This window comes from Aulonocara stuartgranti (assembly GCF_965226115.1).
Source record: "Aulonocara stuartgranti genome assembly, chromosome: 13".
Lineage (NCBI taxonomy): Eukaryota > Metazoa > Chordata > Actinopteri > Cichliformes > Cichlidae > Aulonocara > Aulonocara stuartgranti.
In genome coordinates this window covers 33,844,398-33,867,321 of record NC_138949.1, presented here as the reverse complement: position 1 = coordinate 33,867,321, position 22,924 = coordinate 33,844,398, and the positions used below count along the sequence as shown (strand labels likewise).

General features: G+C 46.2%; 1 protein-coding gene across 3 annotated transcripts; it reads left to right on the top strand.

Annotated features, from left to right (window-relative positions):
• Nucleotides 1–50: 50 nt before the first annotated feature.
• Nucleotides 51–9,729, top strand: LOC309720581 (clathrin heavy chain linker domain-containing protein 1-like). 3 transcript variants are annotated; one of them, XM_082557630.1, is made up of 11 exons: nt 51–407; nt 747–934; nt 1,129–1,217; nt 2,680–2,878; nt 4,084–4,199; nt 5,767–5,863; nt 5,950–6,056; nt 6,329–6,500; nt 6,566–6,768; nt 8,116–8,298; nt 9,123–9,729. In XM_082557630.1, the coding sequence occupies exons 1-11, from the start codon at nt 240–242 to the stop codon at nt 9,317–9,319; spliced, it is 1,719 nt and encodes a 572-aa protein (XP_082413756.1). In that variant the 5' UTR covers nt 51–239; the 3' UTR covers nt 9,320–9,729. The 3 variants fall into 3 exon arrangements, with proteins under 3 accessions (XP_082413756.1, XP_082413757.1, XP_082413758.1); XM_082557631.1 differs by lacking the exon at nt 8,116–8,298; XM_082557632.1 differs by lacking the exons at nt 2,680–2,878; nt 4,084–4,199.
• The last annotated feature ends 13,195 nt before the right edge of the window (nt 9,730–22,924 follow it).

The window sequence follows — 22,924 nt, the reverse complement described above, 5'->3', positions numbered from 1 at the left end:
CTTTTTTTCTCCCACGTATATTTTTTAGTGCTAATGTCGATTTTCTTTACACTTTAATGATCATTTGGATGATTATTTAAAGAAAAAGTCGACTCATCTACTAAAAACAAAATTTCCCAGGTGCACTTTCGCGGTAACCACGGCGACGCGAGGATTCCCTTGAAATTGTGGGAAGAAGGGAAACTAAACGGAAAGTTAGCCTAAAAATATCATCGTAAAGAACAACGTCCGATGCACAAATGTCCCGCAGTTCACGTTTCACAGCCGACATCCTGACGACTGACAGCGACCGGAGCTTCATCCGGTCTTTAAACGAGTTCATGGAGCACGAGAAGAAGTGCCTGCAATGTCCCGGGGAGGGTCCCGACGAGCTCCGATACACCGTCCACCGCTCCGTATTCAGCAAGGTGTTACAGTTAAAAAAAAAAACCCCGGTAAAACTTAAAAGGAAAACTGGACAGGTTTACTTCTTCAAAAATGCAACTTTACGAGGAAAGCAGAAAATCTGAAAAACTCTGTAAAAGGAGAAGACCCTGGTACTCGTATAAACCCCCACTGCCGTTTTTAAGGGAAAACCCGGGGTGACAGATTTACCTGATAATAAAACATGCAAACTGAATTTGCAAAAAATGTAAAGTTATTAGAAAAAACTCGACAATTTACAAAAGAGAAAAAAACAAATTAATGAGAAAAATTAAACCAAAAAAGAAAATGAACTTTTCCTGTGTCCTTCTTGGTTCTGTCAGGTGATTGGACGAGCAACAGCCTATAAAAGGCTTCTGTTGGCCGTAAAGTCGGAGTATGACAGCACCATCAGGGAGCTGCAGAGGAGGGAGGAGGAAGCCAGGGCGGCACGGCTAACCATGGCAGCCTCCGAGTCACGCCGGAAATCACTGCTTACCTGTGAGCGCCAAGCCGCCCACCTGAGGGAGCGGTGAGTGACGGCTGTCTGTGTAAATAAGACTCACTGTATGTAGACTACATTAACTTTCCTCCAGGGATTTATGTGTAAATAAAAGTCACCATTGTCAGAGATGAAGGTGAGAAAAACACTGTCTGAAAAAAACAACAATTATTAGTCGATATTTTTCCATTTCCTTTGTTTTGATGCTTTTTGTCTCTTTGCAGGATCTCCACCCTTCAGAGGGAAACAGCAGAACTTCAGGAGGAGCTCGAGAGAGAGAAAACTTCTAAAGAGCAGAGCACATGGATGCCCGGTACACCCTCAGATAGATGAGTTAATGCAGGGTCCTCAAAGCCTGTGAGGGGAAAATACAAGGCAGACATGTTAGCATGTCACATCTCCACAGACACAAATACGAAGGACATGATTAAAGTGAAGCAAAAATACACAACTGCAACAAAATGTTAAAAGAATATAAAATACTAGAACAAAATGATAAAAACCTTCAAATAAAAAAAGATTCAAATGAATAAATATAATAATAGCTGAGCTTTAGTGTCCTGGAAGTAAAATATGAAGTTAATTGATGTGTATTATGTTACAGAGTGAAGGAATATTATGGATTAGCAGTACAGACGTTTTGCTGTTGTCTCGGCTTTTTGGTCATTGTTTACATATGAGGGGTGTGGACATGGACATGCTGTCACCTTTAACTGAGGTTATTGGATAATTGAAGTTTCTGCAAACTCTGCTGTCAGGCTCTCCACCTGTGTTGTAACAGAACGAGGCTGCCAGGATACTTCCAGTGAGGTCCAGCTGAGAGCTGATGAAGACGTAGACCTTTAGAGACCAAACAGACTTTTACCTTACAACGTTTCAGTTGGTGAAAGCTTTTCTTCACTGATCTGATTAAAGTAAAAGTCAAAGAACTTTACACAAAAACTCAAATGCTCAGCTACATTTCAAAGATGTGGGTTGAACATGTAGTTCGGGTATTTGTAGAGCTCGGTGGTTCAGGTAAAGTTTTCTCATTCAGGATTTCATCCACACAGTCAAAGAGTTCCTGATATGCGTGGCAGGTGGCTAGAACCCACTACTATAACACTGACACTGTTCCTGAAAGACGGAGCTGCTGACCTGTTTAATGAAAACGGGAAAGGACCTATAATGGATCCTTGGGGGATACCACATGTAACCCTCTCAGGCTCAAATTAAACGTTTTGTTGCTAATGCACAACCAAGTCCTGCAGTGGTGCTTCTGAGTAAAAAAACCTCATAAAATATGCATGTGGGGTAATCAGGTTGTTAGTTTTTAACTGTTGCAAATCGGCAACTCCTGCTTGGAGCTGGGATGAAGAGCAGTTCCCTGTTTCAGGAGCGGTTCACAGTGTTTATAATGTGATCGTTCACAGTGGTTTGTCCTGTCTCAGTAAGCTCAAAGTGCAGCGTACACAACATATTAGCTGGGCCTTAATCGTACATGCTGAATGAGCTCAGGCCCAGCGGCAGTGTTTCTGGATCCATGTGTGGATGCAGAGATGATCTGTGTTCGATGCCAGGGGTTTTCAGATGTGTGCCTCAGCCCGTGCAGTGGTTTCCACCTCAGGATCAGATCTGCTTTTAAAGCAGTGCTGCCCGAGGGTCTCAGCACCTCCAAAAACACAACACACCCCTCTGTGGTAGTGTTTGTAGATCTCACAGATCTGTCATTCATAGCTGCTAAATATTCTGTCAGGTCCTCCAGGGTTGATCTCCACACTGGTGTCATCTCGCAGGTTTGACAGTGGCTGAGTCTGAGGATCCCAAGGCTCTGGACGGGTACCTGAAGGACATGGAGGTGCAGAGAGACGCTCTGCTGGACAGAAAGAGTCACTGTGTTCCTCTGGAGGTCAAAACTAAGTTGGACGCCGAACTACAGGCCGCCAAATGCCGCAGAGACGAGCTGAGTGCCGAGAACAACCACCTGACAGTCCTGTAAGAGCAGAAACTCACAGGAAGTCATACAGTTCTGTACATATGCAGGTCATCAGTAAGACTTCATGCTGGACGAGTGCAGAATATTTTAGAATTTTTACTTAAAGGATTAAGGACCCTTCACCTGAAGTCAGTAACACAACGATGTAGTCATGCAGTAAAGCTCCTCCTTCACCAGATGCCTAAAAGGAAAAAAAACATCATCTCAGTTTGATAAAAAGGTGCCTTTTATTTTGAAAGGTTGGGGAATCTCTTCCTCCTGAGCACCTCTGCAGACTCCTGCAGGAGCAGATGAGGAAATATGTTTGACACCAACAGGAAACAGATTATTGAAAATAATGAAAGCAGGAAACAAAGCTTTTAGACAGAAAGTCAGCATGCAATCAGATTTAATAAAAACAAACCTGACTTTGGGCTCCGGCTCTGTTTTAATGCTGATCTCACAGAACAACATCCTGAACATCGTCTGCACCAAAGAACAGTTTGACAGAAGCAAAGTATCCAGAGTCAGAACGAGTCCTTACAAACTGAACACAACCTGGAGAAAGAACGACCTCAGAATCAGACCAGAGGGAGTCGGGGTCAGAGGTCAGCCTGATAACCAATGAACCCTTGCATATGTTCTAACATCCTTCCCACAGGCTGATATCAGCCTTTAAAGTTTACCCAGAATGCACTTTTGTAACTTTGCTCCAGTGAATTCTGAGAATCAGATCCAACATCAGGTACGAGCGCCACGTGTCGCAGTTTATTCAGACTGGATCTCATCACACTGACGCTCACAGAAACAAACGCATCCGAATTATAAGCAGTCAGACGAGGAGCGGAAATATTAGGTAACAAAAGTTGCAGGGAAGTAAAAGAGAGATGATCAGAGCATCTTAATATTTAAGGTGAACCAACCAAAACTGACAAAACGAGCGACCTGATGTGAACCTGCAGATTATAAATGACACGAGGATGAATCTCATTCTCATGAACTGTATCTGCACAGTATTTCAGTACTCCACTGTTTCCACATGCAAAACCTGCGTCTGACCCCTGATGATGCTCCTAACAGCTGATACAGAGCACCACAAAGTTAAAGGTGATGTGTCTGCTGCCCCCAAGTGGACCAAAGCAGTCACTGCAGGTTTGAGTTTACCAAGTGTGGTTTGGATTTGAGGCTCAGCCGCTGAAGACCACGATCACCTCTCTGTCTCTAGATACAAACGTCTGAGGAGCGTGTGGGACTGTCTGAGCAGCTGGGAGGAGGAGGGTCAGCCGGCGCCTCTGGGGGAACTCGTGGGTTCCACTCTGGAGAACATCAGGGAGGCAGACGGTGAGACGCTGCTGCAGTCAGCAGAGTTTTGGGTTCAGTGTCAGTGATCACTGCGTACCTCCAGAACGAATGCGGTAAAACATCAATTAATGATTTCTCTGTGCTGCTTCACGTCACCACACACTTCCACAATGGTGAGATATTTAGCTCAATATTAAAAAAAGGATATAGATTTTTATTAAAACATATTTTACATCTTTTCTTACTTGTATAATTGTTTTTTCCAGTTTATTTTAAGTAGATCCTAAAAATGTTGAATTTTTTGCTGAGGAACATAGTTTTATATTTTCTAATTAGGGTTTATTTTCCTGGTAAAGACAACGTTCCTCTGTCACCTCTAAGGGTTTACATATCAGGACATGTGTTGGGTTTAAGTCAACCCTGCTGGTAAACAGAACCTGTTACTGAAAGCAACCACACAGACACTAGTGGACTTTTCACGTGCAAGGGGAGCGTTGGAGAGCAGTGTTGTCACTCGCCTGTCCAAGCAACTCCAACTGATTCCCTCGCTACAGCCCTTTTTATTGTCAGCTAGCAATCATTCATGAATATGCAATTACAAGTGTGTGTGTGTGTGTGTGTGTGTGTGTCTGTCCAGCTATACTATACATAGACATTCGACCTTTCAGTGAACTTAAACTGTGTGTATGAGGCATGCAAGTAAAGCAGAAAAGCAGAAATAAGCGTTTTGCTAAACTATAAAAACAGGAACTTGTAATAAGTCATATCTCGGACGAACATTTAAAGGTGTGAAGTCTTGGACTTTAAAAGAAACAGAACATGTTGCTTTCCAAATGTGTAACACATCTCTGGACTAAGCTGCACTCTGAATAAAGAAAGCACATTTTGTCAGCACAGACACAGATAAAGGAAATGTTAGAAGATAAATCCTCTGACTGTCTGGCTTTTTCTTCATAACGGTAGCCATATATGGACACATAAAGGCAATGATCTATATATTTTAGCACAAATGACAATATAAGAAATATCAATTCCAACAACGTGTAAAGATCAAAATCATCAGGTCTTAAAATTTGATGAATGCAGCCTCAGAAGAACAAAATCATGTGACATATGACATCACGTCAGTATGTATTTGACAGAAACTAAAGCAAACCGACTCCGCCCCCTGATCCAGCAGCTTGTAGCTCCTCCTCCAGAAGCAATCCAGTGATGGTTTCTATGTGACATCATCAGTCTCATCACTGTGAAGCAGTTTTCGCTCTTCTCTACAGCGTCGCTTCAGCTCCATGCAGACGTGCTGTTGCAGACTTGCAGCTGTGCTCAGATCTTTGTCCTGCTGATGTGTTCGCACGCCTGAGCGATGCAGACCTGCAAACTGCCAAAACATCTACTTTTACAGAGGCGTGTCACTCGCTGACGGTCAGGCAGCACCTGAGCCGCTCCCCTGTGGAAGCAGATAATGACACGCTGTCACATGCTATTGTTCATCTGAGGCTGCGTTTAAATTCTTTTAAGAGGTTGAGAGGACCAGGTGACTTTTACCTGTCCTGACACATGAGTGTGGACAGACTGTGACTGTAAAGATGGCGTTTCTGTCCTGCAGGGACGGACGAGGACATCTGCAGCATCAAGCAGCTGTTTGAGGACCAGGAGCCGGCCGGAGCTGATGCATCTGAACTTGTGTCAGATTACCTGGACAGGTGCTGCTTCCACAAAAACCTTCTGATGAGTTTTTGTGTGTGTGTGTGTGACGAGTGCCCGTCTCCTGCTTCTCCTTTGTCCTCAGGTTTCTCGAGCTGTTTGAGTTGGCTCAGTACGAGGACGCCGCTCTAATCGCCGCCAGAGCTCCTCGAGGAGTCCTGAGGAACATCGACACCATGGAGATGTTCAAAGGTGGGAACAGCACCTGCACAGTTATCAGGGCTCTGATTATGTTGATTTCAAGCAAAGATGAAATTAGTCTGACCCAAAGCACTGAAACAATCCCAGAGACCCTGTGAGTGCAGCTGAGGTGGGAAGTCATCGTCTTATAAACCTGTCAGGTAAATAGGTTGGTCTACGGACACCCACCCACTGCTGGAGCTTCTGGTGGACGTTAGAGGAACTGCAGCTGGTGGTGCTTCATGAAGGTACTGCTGTGTGTGACGACCTCTGTCTTATTTCAGGTGTGGAGGTCCTCCCGGGCTCGCTCTCCCCATCGTTTCTCTTCTTCTGGGCGCTGCTGTTCACTGCTGGAGCCGATGGCGAGCTGTCGGCTCCGCTCTCCCTCCAGGGCGTCTCCTGTGCCCTCCAGAGCGGCGCCCTGCAGCTCGTCAGCTACGCCGTCACCCATAAGAAGTCAGTTTCATGTCAGTTTCATCACTTTCCCTGCTTCTCCTTCTTTACACTCTCTCTGCTCTCAGGCTGACCTTCACTGAGGAGCTGGGCGACATCCTGACTGAGCATGCTCAGGAGAACCCCGGCGTGGCTGACCTGTGTCTGACGTTGGCCACTATTATCTATGAGGCCTGCAGGCTGCACAGGAAGGCCGCACTGAGCATGTGCAGGAGAGGGCTGATCCACAGTGCTGCCGAGTTCCTGAAGCACTGCGAGGACCTCACAGCAGGTCTGTGTGTGTGGAAGTGTCTCTGTGAGGACCAGTTTTGGTGTTAAACCAGTGTAGTGAGGACATTTCTGCTCCAGGCTAACGTTAGCGTCTCGTCTTGGGTCATTTTTATTAATAAGATGAAAGATCTGTGGGGGAGGAGAGGGTGACACAGAGTGCGAGAGCTCGTCTCTGTCATTGTCTCCAGGGCTGGGCCAAAGAGACCCTTGGTCGCGGGTCATAGGCTGCATCTATGACCTCCGTCATAGACCCATTACACGCCCACACCCTAGGACAGCTCCCCTGGAGGGGGATTTCATGGCTGGCTTTGGGGACCCCGAGTCCAGCTGACGAGTGCCTGATATACCGACAGCAGTGTGTCTGCATCCAGAGAGCACACTGACTGTGCAGCATATTTGTACACCCTTAAAATAGATGCAGTGAGGCGATCTATCTCACTGGGCAAAGAAATGCAGGAGGAAGCTGATCGCCCTTCGGTTAGGGTGAAGGTGATGAAACACTGAAGGCTCCACAGCCGGGGGTTCGGGCAGCCCCAGCTCACCCATCCCTTGCACCTCGAGCTTAGAGCAGCGCTTGGTTGGATGCTTGCTTGTAAAGGGCTTGACCAACAGCAGGTCATTACTGTCATGCAGAAGCTGCTTTGGTGAGCAGGCTGGTGGGAGCCTCCTGCCATCAAACAGGTCACGTTCTGCATCCTGGGCAGCTGGCCATGAGGTACCCAGCTTTGTAGCAGCCCGTTTGCAGACCTCGTACAGGCACTCGGCGGCCTACACTGCTGGGCAGGGAAGGTGGAGTCATCCTCCTCCTCATCCATGTCCTAAAGGTCGAGGAGGTGGGAGTTGGCATCAGCCTCCCTTCCTTACTTAAGTAACAAAGTACCAGCTCTGCAGGAAGCTGTTTGTACACAAAGCTAACTGAGCCTTGTGTTATATTAGTGTAATAAAATAATATTAGAAGATGGAAAAAAACGAACTTTATTTCAGTCTATTTTGAGTCTAACAAATGTACTCAAATCAGTTAGGTAAATGTGACGTTAAGTACAGTAACAGTAACTAAGTATTTGTACTCGGTGACTTCCCACCTCTGTCCGAACACACACAGAAAGTGTGAAAAGGTGGAAGGAGCAACGTCACAAAATAATTATGGTTTGATCATAATAAACTGTAAAGCATCAGAGAGCATCAGAGAGCTTCAGTCTCACTGAGCACGTGCAGTTCGAGGGTTTCTGCATTAGTCCTACATGTAAGGCAGCTTCAGCTCTCATCCACACCGAGCCCCACCGGCTGTGTTCACGGCGCCCTGAGAGTTATAACTCTCTCTCTCTCTCTCTCTCTCTCTCTCTCTCAGAGGACAGCATGTGGGTCCTGTGTCGCTCGCCCAGCCTCTCTCTCCTCCAGCTGCTGACGGAGCCTCTGCAGGACAGTGCTGCCATCTTGTCTGTGGGCGGGGCTTGTGCCGCTCTGCTGGCGGACCCTCAGCGGCGGCCCGTAGCGCTGCAGCTCCTGGACAGCTTCGTGAGCCGAGGGCGAGGTGGGTGGAGCAGACGGCGTCGGGTCACTTCCTTATAGAAGTGTTGCAACGAAGTCATCCACGAGTGTTAGATTCACACGTGAGCGGTGACACACACGTGCTAAAACTGGGACATCTGGACTCTGGACTCGTCTCTACTACAGAACAGTTCTAACAAGTAAAGACAGCAGCCTGTGAAACATTAAAGTGTTATTGCACGTTACCTCCTGTATTATATGTTTATTCAAAATGTACGCAGGCTGTATGATCACTGCAGAGGATAATCCACAGTGACATACACAGATACTGTTCCCTCTGCAGCTGTGCAGGCTAACGCAGTGTCTATAATCTCCTGGTAGAGGAACGATGAGCTGTTCTGTTTATTTATAAAAAGAAAAGTCAGGAATCCAGAGACAGACCAGAGCTGATCTGTGCTTTCAGGCGATTCGTCCACATGTCACTGGGTGAGATGCTGTGCCCACACAGCCCCACACATCACCCAAAGCTGCCCACTGTTGTGGCTCGGATGGTCATTATTTCAGATGTGTAAACTCATCATATGTGGTTTTTGTTTCTGGGGGGGGGGCGTGGCCTCATGCCACCTACTACAGGTAACACAGTGACTGCCCCAAACTGAGAACTGTTTGGGTTTTTGCATTTTATTTTAAAGTTGAGAAAGAAAGATGAGGAATGGTTTTACTGAGTCCCCTGACAGATAAATAGTTGCTGTTAAAAACAGCCAATGAAATAAGACTTGTTAGCAGTCTGTTTGGATAAAAGCACCTGTGACGTGATGCTTGGACAGAAGATTCTGGGACACATACATGTGCTGCTGGTCTTCTCAGGGGCTTTAGAGGAAGTGATCGTGGGGGATGTCGGCTCTTCGGTGGACGTGTGGACCCACGTGGTGTCTCTGTGCTCCGAGCTGGAGCGGGACGACCTGAGCCGGGCCATCCTGTCCGTCCTGCTGAGTCAGAGCGGGACCAGAATTGTGACCCCGGACCCGGAGGGAGCCCGGCTCATGGAGCACGTTTACCTGTGAAGACTGGACTTGAAGGTAGATTTTCTCCTTCTCATGAAACAACAGACAGGTTCTGGTAGTTTAGACTTTAACTCCATGTTAGCACCTTGTGTCCAATCAGGATGGCTTTCACTAAAATGTCTAATCTGGCACAAAGATATAACTGCACAATAAACAAAACAAAACGTCTGAAGTCTGCAAAGAGTCGTCTGACTTTTTTTTGGTTGTTTTTGGTCTGAATCTTGTTATTCACGTATTTATTCACCCTTAGGATCACACCTGAGCTCCTCTCTGCAGTCTCTGAGCTTCAGCTGAAAACACTCAGGTGTGAAGCATAAAACAGTAACAGGAGATTCTGAAACTATAAGAAACAACCGCAGTCACACCTGCACCTGCTGAAAGGTATCAAAGAGTGCAGCAGCGAGCTTTGGGACGACCTCGCCTCTCTGAAGGCGCCGGCTGTGCTTTATGCTGCTCATGGAAGTCTCCACGTGTCTTCATTCTTTGCTTCTGATTTGTTTTGTGATATTAGAACAATATATATTTAAAATCATGCACAAAGTGATGGATAGATTGGAATAGAATAGAAAAAAAGAGAATTCAACTTTATTATCATTGCACATGTCACAAGTACAAGGCAACGAAATGCAGTTTCCATCCATCCAGAAGTGTTTTAGCCATAATATAGATAGAATAGATGCATATTCTGTAATATAGGTATGTTATAATGTGAACGGTATGAAGGTATGTTATGAATATACTATAACTATAAGTATGTACAGGCTATGAAAGGTTATACATATGGTTAAAAATATGAAAACTATACAGATTGTAGATGTACAATTGTGAGTATTATTAAACAGTTGTAAAAACTATAATTATTGTATTCAATTGAATTTTATTTATATAGCGCCAAATCACAACAACAGTCACCTCAAGTCGCTTTATATCGTACAGTAGACCCTACAATAATACAGAGGAAACCCCAGCAATCATATGACCCCCTATGAGCAAGCACTTTGGCGACAGTGAGAAGGAAAAACTCCCTTTTAACAGGAAGAAACCTCCGGCAGAACCAGGCTCAGGGAGGGGCGGGGCCATCTGCTGTGATTGGTTGGGGTGAGAGAAGGAAGACAGGATAAAGACATGCTGTGGAAGAGAGACAGAGATTAATAACAGATATGATTCAATGCAGAGAGGTCTGTTAATACATAGTGAGCGAGAAAGGTGACTGGAAAGGAAAAATGCAATGCATCATGGGAATCCCCAGCAGCCTACGTCTATTGCAGCATAACTAAGGGAGGATTCAGGGTCACCTGGTCCAGCCCTAACTATATGCTTTAGCAAAAAGGAAAGTTTGAAGCCTGATCTTAAAAGTAGAGATAGTGTCTGTCTCCTGAATCCAAACTGGAAGCTGGTTCCACAGAAGAGGGGCCTGAAAACTGAAGGCTCTGCCTCCCATTCTACTTTTAAGTAAAGGTTTAGCTACAGTCAGCTTGAAGGCCTGTGGTACATAGCTGATTATTAGAGATAAGTTGATCATATTTAAGATTGAAGCATTAATTAATGGCAGGACTTCTTTGAGCAGTTTTGTAGGAATGGGGTCTAAAAGACACGTTGATGGTTTGGAGGAAGTAATTATTGAAGTTATTTTCTTCAATCAGTGATGAATAGTAAGATGTTCTGGCTTTGCGGAGGGCTTTCTTATAAAGCAGCAAACTATTTCTCCAGGCTAAATGATGATCTTCTAAATTTGTGACACGCCATTTCCTCTCCAGCTTACGAGTCATCAGCTTTAGGCTACGTGTTTGAGAATTATACCACGGAGTCAGGTACTTCTGATTAGAGACCTTAGTTTTCACAGGAGCTACAGTATCCAGAGTCGTACGTAGTGAGGAGGTGAAATTATTAACAAGATGATCGACCTCTGTTGGGGTAGCGTTCAGATAGCTGCTCTGCTCTATGTTGGTACAGGGCATTGAAGATGATAACAGTAGGTGGATTATATTCTTAAACTTAGTTACAGCGCTTTCAGAAAGACATCTACTGTGATAAAGTCTACTCTCCACTGCTGTGTAATCAATTATTGTAAATGTAAATGTTATCAGGAAATGATCAGACAGGAGAGGGTTTTCAGGAAACACTGTTAAATGTTCAGTTTCTATGCCATATGTTAAAACAAGATCTAGAGTGTGATTAAAGTGGTGGGTGGGTTCTTTTACATTTTGAGAGAAACCAATTGAGTCTAATAACAGACTAAATGTCATGTTGAGGCTGTCATTTTTAGCATCTACATGGATGTTAAAATCACCCACAATAATTATTTTATCTGAGCTCAGAACTAAATTAGATATAAAGTCTGAGAAATCAGACAGAAACTCTGTGTAAGGCCCAGGTGGACGATAGATGATAACAAGTAAGACTGGTTTCTGAGTTTTACAACTGGGGAGGACAAGGCTAAGCATCAGGCTTTCAAATGAATTAAGTCTGTCTGGGTCTTTGGTTGATTAACAGGCTGGTGTGAAAAATTGCTGCCACACCTCCCCCTCGGCCTGTGCTTCGAGGTTTCTGGTAGTTAGAATGACTCGGGGGTGTTGATTCATTTAAACTAACATAATCATCCTGCTGCAACCAGGTTTCTGTAAGGCAGAGTAAATCGATTTGTTGATCAATTATTAAGTCATGTACTAACAGAGACTTGGAGGAGAGAGACCTAATATTTAATAATCCACATTTCACTGTTTTACTCTTTGGTTCTGATGTGGATATTGTATTGTTCTTTCTTTGTAATTGTTTATGTTTAAGTTGTTTGTTGCTGGTTTTTAGTTTGTTTTTTGTCTTTTTGGAAGCTGACACAGTCTCTATGGGGATGGTTTTTGGGGGGGGTAGCAGGAGGAGAGAAGCTGCAGAGAGGCGTGTAAGACTGCAACTCTGCTTCCTGGTCCCAACTCTGGATACTCATATTTTGGGGGGTTTAATAAATTTGTCCATATTTCTAGAAATGAGAGCTGCTCCATCCAAAGTGGGATGGATGCCGTCTCTCCTAACAAGACCAGGTTTCCTCCAGAAGGTTTGCCAATTATCTATGAAGCCCACATCGTTTCTGGGACACCACTCAGACAGCCAGCAATTTAGGAGAACATGCAGCTAAACATGTCACTCCTGGTCTGATTGGGGAGGGGACCAGAGAAAACTACAGAGTCCCACATTGTTTTGGCAAAGTTACACACGATTCAATATTGATTTTAGTGACCTCCGATTGGCGTAACCGGGTGTCATTACTGCCGACGTGAATTATGATCTTACTGAATTTACGTTTACCCTTAGCCAGCAGTTTTAAATTTCCTTCAATGTCGCCTGCTCTGGCCCCTTGAAGACAATTGACTATGGTTGCCGGTGTCTCTAGCTTCACATGTCTGAGAACAGAATCACCAATTACCAGAGTTTGACCCCGGCGGGTGTGTCGCCGAGTGGGGAAGAACGGTTAGACACATGAACGGGTTGCTGGTGTACCTGGGGCTTCTGTTTAGGACTATGCTTCCTCCTCACCGTCACCCAGCCGCCCTCTTTCCCCAGCTGCTTGGGGTCTGCCGGGGAACAGCTAGCGGGGCCTACGCTATCTTCGGCTGCACCAGCTACAGGGGCCTGGCTAGCTACGGGTGAATGAAGGGTGCGAAGCCGAGTCTCCAATTCAGTAATCCTGGCCTCCAGAGCTGCAAATATGCTACATTTGTTACAGATATCATTACTGCTAAAGGAGGCCGAGGAGTAACTAAACATCTGACACAATGAGCAAGAAAGTGCAGGAGGGACAGGTGAAGTAGCCATGGTGCTAACAAGTCGGCTACGAGCTAAGCTAAGCTAGCGAAACCATAAAGACACAGGGAATGAATACTTTGGCTATATGTTAGGGAGTGAGGATGTCATCCAGGGAAGGACAGATTTTGTTTTGAAGTTGTTTTGCTTTGCATGTTTGCTGTGTTTTAAATGTGGAGTGTTTTTATTTATTTTTTGTAGTGCGTGTTTTGGTTATATCTGTTAATTTGTCCTGAAGAGACTCTGCCCTTCCCTGTTTACTAATTTGATACACCTGAGAGGTGACAGCAGGTGGTGATTTGAAGAGAGGGCTCGGAGACGCAGGAGCCCACCGTTGGTGCGGGTTGGTCGACCAGTACGTGGCGAGGACATACAACGGCGGGTGCGTGGAGAGGCAGTGAGAGCTGTGCTGCTGCTGGAATAGCTTGAGGTCAGAGGAGGCCTTCCGGTCCGAGGCGGAGCAGTTCCCATATGTGGTGGGGCGTGGTCTGCGGTGCCGTGCAGGGAGGGCGGACACACCTGCATGGCATCCTTAATCACACCCGCCAAGTTAAAAACACGGGGGGACTCAGGGGTTGGGGTGTGTTGTGTTGTGATCTAAATAAAATGGCTCAAAACACTGATCAGAATCAGAATCAGAATGGGTTTATTGCCAGATGTTGAGGTTTACAACATTAGGAAATTGCTGCGGTGCTTCAGTGCAGACAATAAGAATTAAAGTGCTATGTAGAAAGAAAGATATGTGCATGAGATATACATGAGAATAAGAATTATGAGTGCTACGTAGAAAGATATATACACGAGTGCAGGTGGTGATCAGTGCCAGACATATATACATGAGAGTAAGAATTATGAGTGCTACGTAGAAAGATATATACATGAGTGCAGGTGGTGATCAGTGCCAGACATGAATGATGCAGTGACACAGCGTAGGGTCATGTGTTAGTGGCGGGGACAGTCATGTGGTTATTGTTCATGAGTCCAACAGCAGAGGGGAAGAAACTGTTCTTGTGGCGAGAGGTTCTGGTGCGAATGGACCGGAGCCTCCTGCCTGAGGGGAGCAGGTCAAACAGACTGTGTCCAGGGTGAGAAGGGTCAGCTGAGATCCGGGCTGCACGCCCCAGTGTCCTGGAGGTGTACAGGTCCTGCAGAGATGGGAGTCTGCAGCCAATCACCTTCTCAGCAGAGCGCACAACACGCTGCAGTCTCTGTTTGTCCCTGATAGTGGCTCCAGTGTACCACACGGTGATGGAGGAGGTGAGGATGGACTCGATGATTGCAGTGTAGAATTGCATCATCGTCCGTGTTGGCAGGTTGAATTTCTTCAGCTGCCTCAGGAAGTACATCCTCTGCTGGGCTTTCTTGATGACGGAGGTGATGGTGGGCTCCCACTTCAGGTCCTGGGTGATGGTGGTACCCAGGAAGCGGAATGAGTCCACAGAGGTGATGGGGGTGTCAGTCAGGATGATGGGGGGGAGTGGGGCTGTGTCCTTCCTGAAGTCCACAATAATCTCCACTGTCTTCTGGGCATTCAGCACCAGGTTGTTGTGGCTGCACCAAGACACCAGACGTTCAACCTCCCTCCTGTAGGCAGACTCGTCCCCGTCAGAGATGAGCCCAATGACGGTGGTGTCATCTGCGAACTTGATTAGCTTGACAGACTGGTGGGTGGAGGTGCAGCAGTTGGTGTACAGGGAGAAGAGCAGAGGAGAAAGAACACAGCCCTGAGGGGAGCCGGTGCTGATGGTCCGGGAGTCCGAGACATTCTTTCCCAGCCTCACGTGCTGCTTCCTGTCCGTCAGGAAGTCAGTGATCCACCGGCAGATGGGATCAGGCACATTCATCTGGGAAAGCTTGCCTCGGAGATGGTCTGGAAGGATGGTGTTGAAGGCAGAGCTGAAGTCCACAAACAGGATCCTGGCGTAGGTTCCTGGGGAGTCCAGATGCTGCAGGATGAAGTGTAGGGCCATGTTGATGGCGTCGTCTACAGACCTGTTGGCTCTATATGCAAACTGCAGGGGGTCCAGGAGGGGGGCCGTGAGGGTCTTGAGATGGGAGAGAACTAGGCGCTCAAATGACTTCATGACCACAGATGTCAGAGCCACGGGTCTGTAGTCATTTAGTCCAGTGATCCTAGGTTTCTTGGGGACAGGGATTATGGTAGAGGACTTGAAGCAGGCAGGCACATGACATGCCTGCAGTGAGGAGTTGAAGATGCCAGAAAACACTGGGGCCAGCTCGTTTGCACAGTGTCTGAGGGTGGCAGGAGACACACCGTCTGGGCCGGGAGCTTTCCGAGCATTCAGACTCTTAAACTGCTTCCTCACATCTGCTTCATGAATATGAAGAGTTGTGGTCGGAGGAGGTGGTGTGAAATCCTCTTTTGTGTGGGGTGAGGGGGCGGGTGTTGCAGGTAAACAGTTTGAAGGTGGTGATGGTTCTATGGAGGGGGGAGAGGTGGGGGAATTAGTGTCCAAAGTGTCTCTATTGTTGGGGTCGTTGGAGGTGTGAAGGCTGCCTGATGGCTCGTCAAAACGACAGTAGAAGTCGTTGAGGGTGTTGGCTAAGAGCAAGTCATCAGTGGAGTGGGGGGTTTTAGGCTTGTAGTTTGTAATATTCCTAAAACCTTTCCACACAGAGGCCGAGTCATTCTCTGAGATCTGCTGCTGCATCTTCTCAGAGTGCTGATGTTTAGCAACGTCCACTTCTTTAGTGAACCTGTACTTGGCCTCTCTGTAGCAGTCCCTGTCTCCGCTTCTGAACGCCTTTCTCTTTTCCAGCCACAGCTTTTTGAGTTTAGGAGTAAACCAGGGTTTGTCATTGTTATAACTCACCCTGGTGCGTGATGGCACAATGCTGTCCTCACAGAAGTGGATATAGGAGGTGACAGTGTCCGTAAACTCGTCCAAGCTGTTAGAAGCAGCCTTCAAAGTGTCCCAGTCTGTGGTCTCCAAACACGTGCGAAGCTCCTCCACAGCCTCGTTGCTCCACAGTTTTTTAGTCCTCACGACAGGTTTGGAGAGCTTCAGCCTCGGTCTGTACGCGGGGATTAGGTGGATCATGACGTGGTCAGAAAGTCCGAGTGAAGCGCGGGGCACCGCGCGATAGGCCCCGCTGATCGTGCTGTAGCAGTGGTCCAATGTCCTCTCCTCTCTGGTCGGGCATTTAATATACTGTTTGTATTTCGGAAGCTCATGGCTCAGATTGGCTTTGTTAAAGTCCCCAAGAGCAATGATGAGAGAGTCCGGGTATGTCCGCTCCGTGTGGAGAATCTGCTCTGCGAGTGCGCACTGAGCTGCTTGCGCATCCGCGTCTGGCGGGATGTAAACAGCGGCCAGGATGAATGAAGCAAACTCCCGCGGAGAATAAAACGGTTTGCAGTGAATAAAAAGATATTCCAGAGAGGGAGAGCAGTGCTGGGCAATCACTGTTACATCTGTGCACCAGCCACTATTGATGTAGAAGCAGACACCTCCACCTTTGGTTTTACCGGAGAGAGCGGCCTGCCGGTCCGCGCGCAGCAGATGAAAGCCCTCCAGCTTGAGCGCGCAGTCCGGGATGTCCTCACTGAGCCACGACTCCGTAAAACATAAGACACAGGAGGAGGCAAAGTCTCTGTTCATGCTTCTCATCAGGGCCAGTTCGTCTATCTTATTCCAGAGTGAGCGTACATTAGAAAGGAAGATCCCAGGAAGGGCCATTCTCAGTCCATGTTTCCTCAAACGCACGAGTACGCCGGCTCGCTTACCTCTCTTTCGACGTCTCACTTTCCTGATCAGAGTCAGCAGTAAATCTGCCGCAGATGCGACAAATATTGGAAATAAATCCACAGGCGTTGTAGTCCTGCAGTTAAGGAGCTCTTCTCTGGTGTAAGAATATCCAGAGGAGTGCCCAGACACAGAAGAAATGCACAAAAACAAGACAAAAGTAACGCACTGAAGCACCAGGGCATCCATACGCTGCGCCATCTTGGTTTTTATCTTGGATCCCTGGACCCACCATATCTCATTCACGCCACACCGTACCAGACTGTTGTACAGTTGGTCAGGATGCTCTCGATGGTGCAGCGATAGAAGTTCACCAGGATGTCTGAGGACAGGTGGTTCTTCCTCAGAGTCCTCAGGAAGAAGAGGCGCTGGTGAGCCTTCTTGACCAGCTTGGAGCAGTTGGTCGTCCAGATGAGATCCTCGGAGATGTGGACTCCCAGGAACTTGAAGCTGCTCACACGCTCCACAGCCGTCCCCTTAATGTGGATGGGTGGATGTGGGTCAGCATTCCTCCTGTAGTCCACGATGAGCTCCTTGGTCTTCTCGGTGTTGAGCAGCAGGTTGTTTGTGTCGCACCACTCAGCCAGACGATCCACCTCCTCCCTGTAGGCGGCCTCATCGTTGTCACTGATGAGGCCAATCACCGTGGTGTCATCTGCAAACTTAAAGATGGTGTTGGAACCATCGGCAGGTCTGCAGTCGTGGGTGAAGAGGGAGTAGAGGAAAGGGCTCATCACACAGCCTTGTAGTACACCGATGTTCACTGTGATTGTAGATGAGCAGTGGTTATCCAGCCGGACATGTTGGGGCTGATTGGTCAGGAAGTCCAGTAACCATTTGCAGATGAGGGAACTGATGCCCAGGTCTGTCAGTTTCCTGATGAGTTGTGAGGGGTGGATTGTATTGAATGCTGAACTGAAGTCTATAAACAGCATTCTGGCGTAGGTGTGTATTTATATGTTTATGTGCACCTGCTCAGTAACAACGTTGTGTGTTATTTAAAGTTGTTGCATCCATGAGAACTCTGGTGCAGATTTAAATGTCCAACAAAATGAGCACCAGCTGGAAGGGACCAGCACAATGTACAACGAACCTTCTCCAAGAAGAAGTGCGACTGAAGGTGAAAAAAGCCAAAGGAAAAGTTCACATTTGACTCAAAGTGGGAGGAGACGAGGAGCACAAGCAGATCATGAGCCTCGTGCTCAGCATGTTCAGCACATCAATAGTAATGATAACAAAATAAAAAATAAGCATTTTGCTGAGTCTGTGTGTGATATTGTTGCTCCTTAGACAGAACTGGAACATCAGGATTATTTATTAAGGCTTTGAAACTAGCGACTGTGTTTACTAAGCTCAGAGATCACAAACATCTTTCTGCATTCAGAGGAGTCGCCCCCTGCTGGACAGTCATTAGAAATAATGCAAATTATAGACACCCCTGCATCCTCTCACCTGTGCTGTAAGGATTTAACCAGACCAAAGCAGACTGAGGCAAAGAGTGAAAGAAGAATTTTCTGTGGCATGATTGTCTTAAAATATGTTGTATTTACCAAGACTAAGAACAGTAGGATGTGTGTACGATTTAATGATTGTGTTTGCATTTTGTTTGGTGTCCGTTATTTCCAGAACATGATTTATGAATGAGGATGTGTGAGATGACTTCTCAGGATGAGGACGAATCTACTTCTGTGTGTGTTCACGGACGGCCAGCATTGTTTTCTACAATGATGCCTTTGCCATATGTTGGTTGTGCCATAGATAAGTACAGAAACAGTTATCCAACAATATAATAAAGTGTTGTTTTATTTTTTTAAATGAAGTATACTGGTTTTAGGCTGAAGCCTTCTCACTCTGACCGCAGAGTCAGGACCAGGTGTGAAGGACTTTTTGTACAAGGCGCTGCTGATAAGATGCATGTGAGTGAAACTGAAGTTTAAAGGAGCGACCAATGAGAGCAAAGATAACTTTCATCGACTTATAATAGCCTGGTAAAGATATCAAGGTGTTACTAAGGCAACTGAGTTTACCATCAGCCGTAAAGTGTCAGTCAAGTTACTTGAAAATAGTAATTAGTTACTGGTTATTTATGGTTTGTAGAAACAGGAAGTCAGTGTGTCTAAATGCAGATACAGCCGTGGTCAGGTAGCATCCCCCATCGTGGGCTCTTTGCTCTTCACATGTGGAGTGATAAAGGACCTAATGTCACGTTCTGTCCACCGCAGAGAGTTTGAGCAGGTCTGTAGTGAACCGCAGGCTTGATACCGTTCTTCTTCTGTGACAGTGACATCAAGTTCTTGTTCACATTTTGCTTTTACATAAAGTGATGCAGCCCTCAGACTGCGGTATAGTTTAGAGATCATCTTAGTGTTCCTTTGGTGACAAGCTCCACATATTGTTTCAACTATTGGTTTCAGTTCTGCACCGTCTACATCTTTATGTCTTAACTGGAGATTTCTAAACAGGTCATGATTTTAAGGCCAAATGTGTCTTTCAGGTCCTGAAAACTCCCCATCATATTGTTTCTATTCACACAAAAGGCTGTCGAACCCTTTCTCATCCAGGCCTGAAATACAGAGTCACGTGTCCCTGGTCGGAGCCCATCGCCCAGGCCAATCCACCTTAGTAACTTTTAAGAGTTTTCCAGTTTAAGTTGTTTAGCAAGAAAGAGCCATGTTTCTAAAGAGGGTTAACCCTAACCCCAGTGACAGGGTCTAGTTTACTCTTAAGTGAGGAGTTCAAATTCCCCTTCCCCAATATTGCTTGAATTTTATAGCCAGAGCCGCAGGTCTCTACATCTTTCCACCGTACATAAGCATTATCACACCAGCTGCACAGGGGCGTAAGTGGTGCAGCTCGGAAGTGCAGTTTTAAGTTTGTGTGTCACGGTCCTGAGTCGGTGACCCAGTGCTTTGAGTTTGTGTCTCTGAGTTTTTGTATTATGATCTTAGTTCTCTTTGTTGCCCCAGTTTATTCTTTAGTCTGGTGTCTTAGTTTGGGTCTCTTGTATTCTCTTTAGTTCTCTGAGTATTTCGTAGCCGCCCTCCGTGTCTCCCTGTTGTTGTTCTCTGTGTTTCTTAGTTGCTCTGTCTCCCCTAGTCACGTCTGCGTCTATGTTACATTTCCTGTTTTACTTTGAAGGTCTGTGTCCTACGTGAATGTATTGAGTTTTGCTTCCCTTGGGTCTCGTTATGTCTGATTTCTCCCAGCTGTGTCTCATTCCCTTCGTTATTTCCCAGTGTATTTAAGCCCAGTGTTTCTGTGTCAGCGTTGTGATCTCCCTCATGCTGTGTGTGATTCTCCCTGTGTCTCCTGGAGTTTGTCTGTCCTGAATAAACCTGCACTGATCTTCATCAGTTAAAACTGTTACAAATGTTTCTGGTCCTTTTGCAGTAATTGAGATGTAAAACTTCTAATCAATGTTCAAATAGATATTGGACTATATGCCACAGTCTGCTGTGTTTTTGGTTTAAGGTTTATTCTTTGATTGTTGTGTTGTTTTGAGAGTTTCTGGTTTCCTGTTTCTGAGCCTCCCCTGTGTTCCAGGTGTCGTGTCTCTAGGGAAGCTTTTGTTCTGTGATCTTGTTTTCCTTTCGTCTCCGTGTGTTGTATGCTTGTCTTGGTTCTCTGTCACTACGTCTTCCCTGTGTCTGGTTACTTTTGTCTCTGTGCTTCATGTTTCCACGTCTCAGTGTCTCGTCTGCATCTTTATGAATGTCGTGCTTCCTGTTTTACTTTGATAGTCCCTGTCCTGCAGTGTGTCTCATTATGTCTGATTAGTTTCCACAGGCATCTGACAAGGATGCCTCCTGGGCGCCTCCTGGGTGAGATGTTCCGGGCATGTCCCACCGGGAGGAGGCTCCGGGGCAGACCCAGGGCATGCTGGAGAGATTATATCTCTCGGCTGGCCTGGGAACGCCTTGGAGTTCCCCCGGATAAGCTGGAGGAGGTGGCTGGGGAGAGGGAGGTCTGGGCCTCTCTGCTTAGGCTGCTGCCCCCGCGACCCGGCCCCGGATAAAGCGGATGAAGATGGATGGATAGTTTCCATGTGTTCCCCATCCTCTTGTTACCTGCTTGTGTATTTTGGTCCTCAGTCTTTGCCTGCTTGTTGTCGTGTTGTTAATCCTCTTTGCTGTGTGTTTTTCCTCCGGGCTGCTCGTAGTTTTCTAGCTCTCTGTTTCCGGGTTTTGGTTTGATTTCATATTTCTAGTTCCTCGCTTTTGGTTCTGTTTCCTGTATTTGTGAAGAATTATTTGCAGCAATGAAGCTGCTCTTTTCAGTTAAAATTCCCGCGTTTGGGTAATCATCCTGCCTGCCACAGCACAGCCATGACACTGTAGTTTGTAGCACAGCTCAGATCATTGTTTTCATGTCTCTGATGCACAAACATTAAATACGAGCTCAAATGAAGAGGCGAAGAAAACTCAGTGTGATCAGACCTCAGATCCTGAAGCCGCTCGCGCACACGTTTGACAGCTTCCTCTTTGTTTTGCTGAGTGACGCGTTGCCATGGTGATGTGTCATCCAGCTGGTTGAGTGTTGCGGTGTTGAATCCAGCACGATCCCGAGGCTCGTCCACCTCGAACCCGGTGCTGCAGCTCACGGACGGCCTCACCTGGGGTGTTGTAAGTCTGAGTGGACCCACAGCTTTGTATAGGGAGACGGAACCGATGCCTTTGGTTTTCAATGCGCTCCTCACATCTTTGTTGCACCACCGCTTCTGTGTAGTCATGGTCACAGGACAGGAGCTTATTCTGTGCTGAGAGCTTCGACACCATGCTTCCTTCAGGACTGTCTCTTTCATCTTGACTGAAGAAAGTTGACAACGATGGATCGGGGCAGAGGGAGTGATACACAAGTGTCCGACCAAGGTGCAGCTCGCTAAAGCACATTTAACCAAATATTAGTGCATGTGTATCTGAGCAGAGAAAACCTGAAATCAAACGTGTGGCTCTTGTTTTTAGTTATTAGAGATGTGTGCTGTACAGTCGACCCTGGAAGAAGAGCCGTTCTAAAAGCACAACATCACCATGACATTCACGGGAGGATTTGAACATGTGGCCACAGCTGTAGCTGCATTTAGAGACACCGACTTCCTGTTTCTACAAACCATAAATGATCAGCATCTGTCTTTGTCTCATTGTTTCATGTGTTACAGGTGACCTGTATCTGACACATGAATAAAATGTTTTTGTACCTAAACATAACTTGATAAATGAGCTGATAAATACATGAATTAAAGATATTACCCCTGCAGTATGTTGGACAGACTGTCCGCGGTAACACTCTGAGGTTTGGGTCTGAAATATCTGCAGGTTCCTCTTTGTTTCTCTGCTTCTTTCCGTCAGTTTGGTGGTTTTACTGAGACAAGCAGTTTGTTTTCCTGTGAACTCCCAGTAATAATCTTTGATTGAACAGAAACATCACAACACCTCAAAATGTAACATTATACATATTAAATATTAAAGAATGGGAGAAGTGGGGGCAAAGCAACCACGTGTGAAGCATCATTTCACTGTTAGATACATCGTATGACGGGGAAAGCAAACGCTGGATGAAAGTTACTGATGCAGTTATACATCGTTGAGCCAAGTGTATGACGTCAACTCAAACGGGGGGAACAGCAGAGCTTTAAGAAACGTTTTCAAAACGCCAACAACAGTTACAGGAAGAAAATATTTTTCAGTTTGATTACGAGACGATGCTGTGAAGCTTCTGAGGAGTTTAAAGGTGAAGTTAGTTTAGTATGTTCACTTCTTTGACATCTCATGATATAATTTTGAGGGTGTGTCTCCCAGCCCTACCAGTCAGACTTCTTTTTATTCCATATATGACATTAAATATGACAGGTTCATGAACACCATGATGTATGTTTTTCATTGGTAACATATAAGAAAGCAGGAAGTGTCTTAAAGCCACAGTGCTCAGGCTTATCTGCAGCTTTCTGCCACTGACGGCTCATTTCACTCTTGTGTGTCTCAGCCATGTGGACACAGCAGACAAACTTCTTCTTTTTGGCCACAGGTGAGATGCATTTGACATCACT